Genomic DNA, 8,777 nt, shown 5'->3' on the forward strand with positions numbered 1-8,777 from the left:
CAGACATCTTGAATTAGTCAAAGGGGGGAATCCAAAATCTATCCAAGTCAACAAATAATCCAAAATCTAATCAATAAAGCTTGATAAGGTATTGATGATAACTCCTGTACAGCGAAAGCTAATATCTAGAGAGAGTACATCACCAAATAGCGTGAAAATCAACTCCAGAAACAACAGCGTATCAAGTAGGTCTTGCCGGTGGCACGACAGAGAGAAAATTGGTTCTTTGTTGACAAGAAGTACTGGAGTACCTACTCGACAGATGGCTCTGTTGTTGTACACCCCCACCTGTGTAGCGATCGTTGGCGTATCCCGCCCGTAGGTTTTTTCTGTCGGGCAGCAGAGCTGCAGCTACATGATCACCGGGTAAGATTAATATTGAAAAATGAACATTGGTGGCATTATGTTTCATAAGTAGATGTATGCTTCTTGAACTACTTGTCTACACGGCATTGGCTATGAGGAAGGATTGAATGCGGGTTGTATAAAATTTTCTTTAAGGGATGAATGTCATGTGATAGCGTGAGGCGCGAGTTATTAAGCAATAATTATGAGAACAATACGGTTATTGATGCAACAGTTGTATATGAATATCATAGGTAATTATATTTTAAATAAAAAAGCTATGGGGAATGTATCGTAAAACAGAATGTCGACCAGACAGCAGGATTAAAGCGCCAGCTATCTTTTTTTAACCCCTGCCTGGAGCGCCCAGCTAGGTGCCAGTGCCCATTCATAGGTAATCATTGCATTGAAATCAAATTTATGGCCATCCATATTCCTACTTCCCCTGTAATACAGTACAATAATACCGATTTTAAATCTAGCCATACATCCAAGTACATTATTAAAGATTTCACAAAAGCTAAAATAAGCATAAAACCACTGGCACAAAAGTAACAAAGCAAAATGCTAATAGGATGAAATTTCAATTACATTGCAACTAAATAATGGATAACCAAGCTCCAGCAATTTAGCAAGGACCAACATGCAACACACGGTCGTGGTGGAGGGGTTCCATTGTAATGAACAAATATTTTTTTTTTTCCCAGAAACGACTTCAAAGAGTAAAACACATGTGCCTTGTATTAACTCCATTGAAACACTAACCCTATTAAGATTAACTTTGTGAAGGTAGCAACTACAAACTTCGGTCTAAATTGCATTAAACAAATTATCTACGAAAAAGTGTAATAGTTATACCTGATTCACCATTTTAATTTAAGCTTCAAGGCTTTTTCTCATAAGCACAACACTGATGTCTTCGTACACCACTGCAAATGATGTACTTGTGCAATAAAGTTGCACAAACAGAGCACCTTGCTAACCAGTATCCCAGTTGTGGTTCAAAAGTCAGATCTTTTCAGATTTCCTGGCGCCTGAGATTCTCTCAGTTACTCTATGTCAGACTGGAGAACCAGCGCCAGGGTTGCCAGATTATTTCGACTGGATTATCGTACATGAGCCTTAAAATTGTCGTTTTTCAACCAAAATTATCGTACACAGTTTCAAAATAATAATTAGGGAGTTACATGATCGACTTATTTCAAAATATTTTAGTATAATTGTTTAATTAAACACATATGTATATACCTAAGGTATGTATCGTACATCGTACTGGACCTAAAATATTCGTACATGTACGATAACTATCGTACAAATGGCACCCCTGACCAGCGCGAGCCACCACTCGACCAGGGTTGCCAAATAACTTGACATCCAAACCGCGGTGCAAAGCCTCAAAAGTAGCGGAAGTAGCTTCAAAAGTAGCCCAATTATAGTAACTTACCCATCATTAAATTGGTAATAAAAACTATTGATATTATATACTATAGAAATAAATTAGTGGGGCGAGGATCGAAATCAATCAACTAAGCTTTTGTAGAAGAGTATGATAACGAAAAATTTACATAATTTTTATTCAAAAATACAGAAAATAAAGTCGTATATTCTTTTGCAAAATCAAATACTAGTTGAATGACATTTAACAAAATTAAAATTAGCAAAATAAAAGAGATTTATTGTTCATTCTACATAATCATAAAAGGATTCAAATAACTAAGTTTCATATAGTATATTTACATTGGTGATTGTATTCTTTTAGAATTTATTCAATTAATGGAAACAAAAATTTACAACAAAGGTTCAGTTAACAAACGTGGTTATGGTGACTTTTCGTCCGATGAAGTTAGTTCTATCACAAATGATTTAATGAATTAGCTAATACAGACGTCATCTATCATGTCTTCCTTTATAATGTTATCAGTATGCTTAAAAGCCTTGACCCAATTTTCCTTGCAAATCGGAAACAAAGTCGGTTTGGATATGTTGATCGCATCTGTGACACGTTTGATTGCTTGGTCAATTACAAATTAACAGTTTCCTTATCCTTTTCCCACTTAAAAAAGAAAAAAAAGCTGATAGACATTGTATGCAGGGTTAAAATATGTACCATAATTATGGTACATGCACTCTTCAGGGCATGCGTACCATGTACAATAATGCCCGTACAATGTACCATAATTTCAACCCCTCTCTCTCTCTCTCTCTCTCTCTCTCTCTCTCTCTCTCTTACTGTTGTCATATTCAAAATAACGTCTATGAAGACACACTCTTTCTCTCTGTCCTATAAAGAGAGAGAGAGAGAGAGAGAGAGAGAGAGAGAGAGATGCATTCGAATATATATAATTGTAGGTTTCTTATTGTGGTCATATTCAAAATAACGCCTATGAAGACACACACTTTCTCTCTCTGTCCTAAAGGGGGGGGAGGGAGAGAGAGAGAGAGAGAGAGAGAGAGAGATGCAATCGAATTCATATAATTTTTGTAGGTTTTCTTATTGTCGTCATATTCAAAATAATGGGTTTGAAGACACATACTCTCTCTGTCCTATTAGGAGAGAGAGAGAGAGAGAGAGAGAGAGAGAGAGAGATGCAATCGAATTCATATAATTTTTGTAGGTTTTCTTATTGTCGTCATATTCAAAATAATGGGTTTGAAGACACATACTCTCTCTCTGTCCTATAGGAGAGAGAGAGAGAGAGAGAGAGAGAGAGAGAGAGAGCTTTGCGCAGAAGTAGGCAGTACTAACCTTTCTGAAACTGATGACACAAATGTTCTGATTAAGGAGAGAATTCCAATTACGATATAATGAGGGAGTTTATTCAGGGAATATTTCCTGATCCAAGGCTTTTATGGTAAAAAATAATCAAAAGAAACAAAAGGTTGGAAATGCTTTCAGCGGACAATGAAGCTGGATTTAGCGTGTGGGTGTGCCACACCTTTGAGGAGTAAAGGTATTTCCTCCAATAGTAGGAATATTCTGGTTATTAACTTGCAGGTGTGGGGAAACCAGTTATGCAAATCTTAATCTTTAGCCCGTGTCTGGGAGGTCCAAGCAATCTTCGGTGGTTTAAACTGTCTGTGAACTCTTGAAATTTGAAATAGAATAATCGATCTACATTTCCACTTTGAAATTATTATAAAATAAATTGCATTTGTAAATACCATTTAAACAATTTATTGGGGCCGCGGTTTATTTCTTCCAGAGTAGCTCAATTTCAGGAAAGTAGCGGTACCCTTTTATAACCCGCGGTAAGGTGTTCAGAAGTAGCCCAATTGGGCGGGTAAACCGCGGGTTTGGCAACACTGCAAATATATTAGAAAATTCTAATTTTCTGAAAATTCATAGTGAGAAGTAGATAATAATATACTAAACTTGGGTAATAGGATTACCGAGTACTTTATCCAACAAGCACACCACAGCACTTCGTACATTTTTAAAGCTAGTAAGATATGTATTGCTGTTCCTGGAAAACGAATCTGTAGGCCTACTCCTATTTAAGAACACGAGAAAAATGAATAGCTCTACTCTAAGACGATTTTTGCTAAGTGTGGGAGGTATAATTTATACCATAATCTTAGTCTAGCAGATGCCTTAATACTGTTTTTTTTTTTTTTTAATACATCATGCATCAAAATCCTGTATTTATTCGGGTAAGTGTTTTTTTCTGCAATATCTGATATGACAGTCAAACGACGTAATGGCATTTTGCAGTCCAGGCTTAAAGATAACAATAAAATAGATAAAAGAGATAAGAGATGGGAAGGAACCTATCCACAAATGTATAATTGCTATTTACAAGGTTTCATTTTTTTTTTGCAAGAAAGGCTATTCTAAAGCAGTCCATTAAAACGCATGGATTATCAAGTTTTTACAACAGTATGATGCACTGAGAGTTAAATGATGAATCTCGTCGTGTAGGCTACAGTAACAAAGGCCATGAAACTGCGGAGGATTTTCTTATCCTGGTTATTCATCTCGGGGTTTCCTTTCTCATTTATTTCATGATCAAACGTGAGGTTCGTGATCAGCTAAACCTTTGATCCACACCTACGTAAAACCTGTATAAGAAATGCGTAAGAAATCTTTCATTTTCGTTTTATTAAAATTGCTATTTTACTCTTTTATCAGTGTCTTTGGTCATTGCTTTCTTTAATTTCTTACCTATTCCACTTTAATTCTATACTTTTTGTATGTACATAACAAGTGTCCTCCATATTTCCCATACAGTCCTCTTATCTGATCTTCTATCTCTTTAACTAATCTTTTATCACCAGGTGTTATGAAAAAAGTATGATTTTTAAACAATTCTATTTTCTATCCTGGCCATACGCTTGTCTCTACTAATCCACAATATGGTGTTGTTGCTATTTAGTCAAACACCGTTTTAATGATCTTGCACAAAAATTTCACTAATTTTTTTTTTCTTTTATACCAACCCGAGTCTCAATATATGCAAATAAAGAAGGCACTACTACTACTACTAGTTTCATATAGCTATCTAACTGATATCAGTTGCTTAATGCTATCTCTACTTTATTTTTGTCACTACTGGAGAATATTATGTCATCCACGTATCTTATGGTCTCCATCCTAAGATTTCTGATAAGAGTTTTTGTTTACTATAGAGCATAATACACTAGTGATTATTGTGCCCTACCTAACATTTCCTTCAATTTTTGTTTCCTCTGCTTTCTTGTTTTTTTTTTTCTTATCTATTTTTTTTTTACATTTAACTGTTAATTGTTGCTTTACTTTTTTATTCAATTCGTAAAACATTGCAATTTCTTTCCCCTTTACTTGCTTAATTCTATGATACTATCCTTCAAACATAATTTATCATGAAAGGAAAATATTTAGTAAGAAATACAAGATATATTGGCATGCTACAAATAAATGATAAGACTAGTGAAGTTTTAAATTACTTCAAAATATTGCTGTTACGAAATATAAAACTAAAAAGATAAAAATTTTTATCCTAAAGAGTTTAGAATGCCTGAAATTCTGACATCCGCTGGGCAAGTGAACAGGGAACGTGTGGGTATGTTGTGGATGAAACGAATTTTAGCCTTCATCGATATTTACCCATTAAATGACACAGAAGAAGAGTGGTCAGTAATAATGAAAAATAATAAATTAATCGTAGAAAATGACTGCTAAAAAATACTGAAATAAATCATAGAAAACCAATTAGTATTTAGAAAACTTAGTTGGTGAGGACAAATACTGGAACGCATTAATATAGGACTATTGTCTAGTAGAAAAAGCCCCCTGGGCAATCTACCTGAATTGAACTGAACTCAGGACTATAAACAAGGACTATTACCTGGAATAACATAAATACCTGGCAAACCAATCAAATATCCCATGAACTTTTAAACAAGGAAAACGTCAGGTCATTAATGAAAAACTAAAGGTGTGTGTATGAAAAAAAAAAGGTAGTTAAGACAACTTACCCAAAGTTTAAAGTTGATAGTGGTGAACAAAGAGGCACAGACAGAATACGCACACACATAATATATACTGTATATATATATATATATATATATACATATATATATGTGTGTGTGTGTGTGTCTATATATATATATATATATGTGTGTGTGTGTGTGCGTGTGTGTGTGTCTATATATACTGTATATATATATATATATGTGTGTGTGTGTCTATATATACTGTATATACTATATATATAATATATATAGTATATATATATATATACATATATATATATATATATATATTCCCCGTTGGAGCCTCTGAGCTTATGGCATCCTGCTTTTCCAACTAGGGTTGTAGCTTAGCAAGAAATAATAATAATAATAATAATAATAATAACCTTTCCGTTCGATGTCTTTCTGTGTCAGTCTATTCCAGTAAATTTTCTTAGCTCGTCAATCCACCGTCTAATCTTCCTTTCCCTGCTTCAACGGCAATCACTAGGGACCCGTTCTGTTATTCTTAATTTCCATCTATTTTCTGTCATTCTCATTATATCCCTTGTCCATGTCCATTTCTTTTTCTTACATGTTGCTAGAATATCCTCTACTTTTTAGGTTGCTGTCGTATCCATGTTGTTCTTTTTCTGTCTCTTAGCGTTCTTCCGACCATTGCTCATGTTATAAGGCTTTAGTAAGGCTCCAAGTTTCCGATGCATAATTTGGTAGGACCATCTCATTATATATATATATATATATAGTATATACTGTATATATATATATATATATATACTGTATATATATACAGTATATATATATATATATATATAAACAAACAAACTTATAAAACTTGTAACACAACCAGCTCAATCAACCGTTACGATAGGTTCACGTAACACCTTTCAGACAGCAAGACATAAATAGCTCTGGTTGCATAATCACATTCTCCTATTAAGTAACCCATCCTTATTAGGAATCCCGTTTAGCAGGTACTCTCTTTCCATGTCTTATCCTTCTTTAAAAGTGGGTAGGGGTCGGTTACCTGGAATCTTGTACGCATCTTGCACTTTACATTCTGGAAAATATCCATGGGAGGGTTACGAACTACCTCATGCACTTTCAATTAACTCTAACGGCCTATTTCGACGAATTACCGCCCGTTAAATGTAGAAATATAAATAGAATTATTAATATAACGGTCGAAGGACATCTCAACGTCATACGCATACACGGAGTCTGAGACTAGTTCTCGGCTCTAACTAGCCTTCTATAGTTGTCTGGTGGGTCTAGATCAGAGGAGTCAACAGTAGGCGCCCGTGTGCTGATGATATCAGACCAGTGACCACGCTTTATTTCATAGCTCACGTAATTGTCTAACTATTAAATTGCATGTACATCAGTCAAAAATATATTAAGCAAATTCTTATTTTGTCCATCAGTTCAAAATAGCATTCAGAGTTGCATAGGTTTACAAACAAAGACGCTAGTATTTTATAAGAAAATAACCAGCCTGCAATCAAAAGATTGTTAAAAACAAAGTTTGTCAAGAGGACAGCGCGAGGAAGTAGTAAAGAGAAAATTAAGAAAGAAAAATGTCTATGTACGAAATGAACTGCTGGAGGACACCGGACTTGCTGGCTAAAAAGAGCGAGGGTGGGATTTTTTCGGAACAAGAAATCGCCTTCATCGTTCGATCCATTTGCGATCGCAACATAGATGATTGTCAACTTGGTAAGTAGCATAATCTGTAAAGTTATTTCTAATTTTAGAGGTGCTACCATCTGTGAAACAAACTTAATTTTTTTATAGATATTTTTCTTTCAATAGAAAATAATTTTTTAGCTTAACAACTGTAAAGTAGGTCTACATAAAAGTTCGATTTTCTCATATACTCTAATCGAGTATAAGATTAAATGCAATCAATGTTTTAAATAAGTGATATCCATAATACAAAAACATATATGGGATAATTATAAAGATAAGGAGATAAAGGAAGGGACTCTACTTAGTTTAAAGCTGCAAATCACCTTTACACTTGACATTTTAAAGCTCAAGGTTATTGTCCTTTACGATAACATACTACGCTATCATTCTATTTGGTTAAGCATTGTTAAATTTACCTGATGGATGGAAAAAAAAAAACACACGTCAGGAAAGTTTAATCAACTTGTGTGGCACAACTTTCGGCTCACGACTACTAGGTCCGTGGATCGCTCTGTCCACCAGGCCACCGGTAAGCGAAGGTGCAAATTGGTATGACAATTTGCTAGCATCAAGGACAAAAGCACTTTGGTTAGAAACTTCATAAATAAAGAATTGCTATGAAAGAAAGGGGTGGATTTGCAAGCTCTGTGGTCTATAGACCTTTCTGGCAAACTCTAGACCGTAAACAAAAGTCTGGTGTTATTTCATATAATTTATTATAAAAATATATAGGGAAGGAAGTAAAGGTATGTTCGAGGGATTTTGCAAGTTTAATATAGAATATAAAAAAGTTACCACGTCATACCCACGTCTGATTATTTTACTTTAGGAAATTATCATGGATTTAGGGTTTTTATATATTCAGAAACTTAAGATGAGAATTGGGCTTCATAGAGATATACACAATATGCAGAATTCGTTTGGAGTATGGAGGATGTTTGCATGAAATGAGATTTAACAGCAAACGTCAGAAAGTGCAAGGGTATGACTGTCAGTGGAAACGAGGCAGTTTACTCAATAAATTAAAACACCAGTACTGGCAGAATGGAAGCGGCTGTTACTACTAAATAATGAGGGATGAATGTGACAAACCGCCTTTAATAAAAGGCATCCAAGAAGGTCAATTAGGTAACCGACCCCTTAGAGAAGAGATGACGGTGGGAAAGAAGTGATACACTGGAAGAATGAGAATATAATAAATCCAAGAATAGGGGAAATAAGGCAACAAACACTTGAAAAGTTTAAAGGGATTGTTGAACTAACTATACTTCATGGATTTCAGTGACATACAA

General features: G+C 34.7%; 2 protein-coding genes across 7 annotated transcripts in view; one reads left to right on the top strand and one right to left on the bottom strand.

Annotated features, from left to right (window-relative positions):
- LOC137620601 (uncharacterized) overlaps positions 1 to 1,402 on the bottom strand; it is a 35,524-nt gene extending 34,122 nt beyond the window's left edge. For all 6 annotated transcript variants that reach the window (XR_011040082.1, XR_011040081.1, XR_011040084.1 and 3 more), the window contains exon 1: positions 1,204 to 1,402. The gene's annotated coding sequence lies outside the window, so the exon portion shown is untranslated. The remainder of the gene's footprint in view (positions 1 to 1,203) is intronic.
- A 5,616-nt stretch (positions 1,403 to 7,018) lies between these two features.
- The window catches only part of LOC137620599 (thymidine phosphorylase-like), a 36,305-nt gene continuing 34,546 nt past the window's right edge, over positions 7,019 to 8,777 (top strand). The window contains exon 1 of the mRNA XM_068350861.1: positions 7,019 to 7,512. Within this exon, the coding sequence (XP_068206962.1) occupies positions 7,374 to 7,512 (139 nt within the window). The 5' untranslated portion in view covers positions 7,019 to 7,373. The remainder of the gene's footprint in view (positions 7,513 to 8,777) is intronic.

This window comes from Palaemon carinicauda, chromosome 27 (assembly GCF_036898095.1).
Source record: "Palaemon carinicauda isolate YSFRI2023 chromosome 27, ASM3689809v2, whole genome shotgun sequence".
NCBI classification, from domain to species: domain Eukaryota; kingdom Metazoa; phylum Arthropoda; class Malacostraca; order Decapoda; family Palaemonidae; genus Palaemon; species Palaemon carinicauda.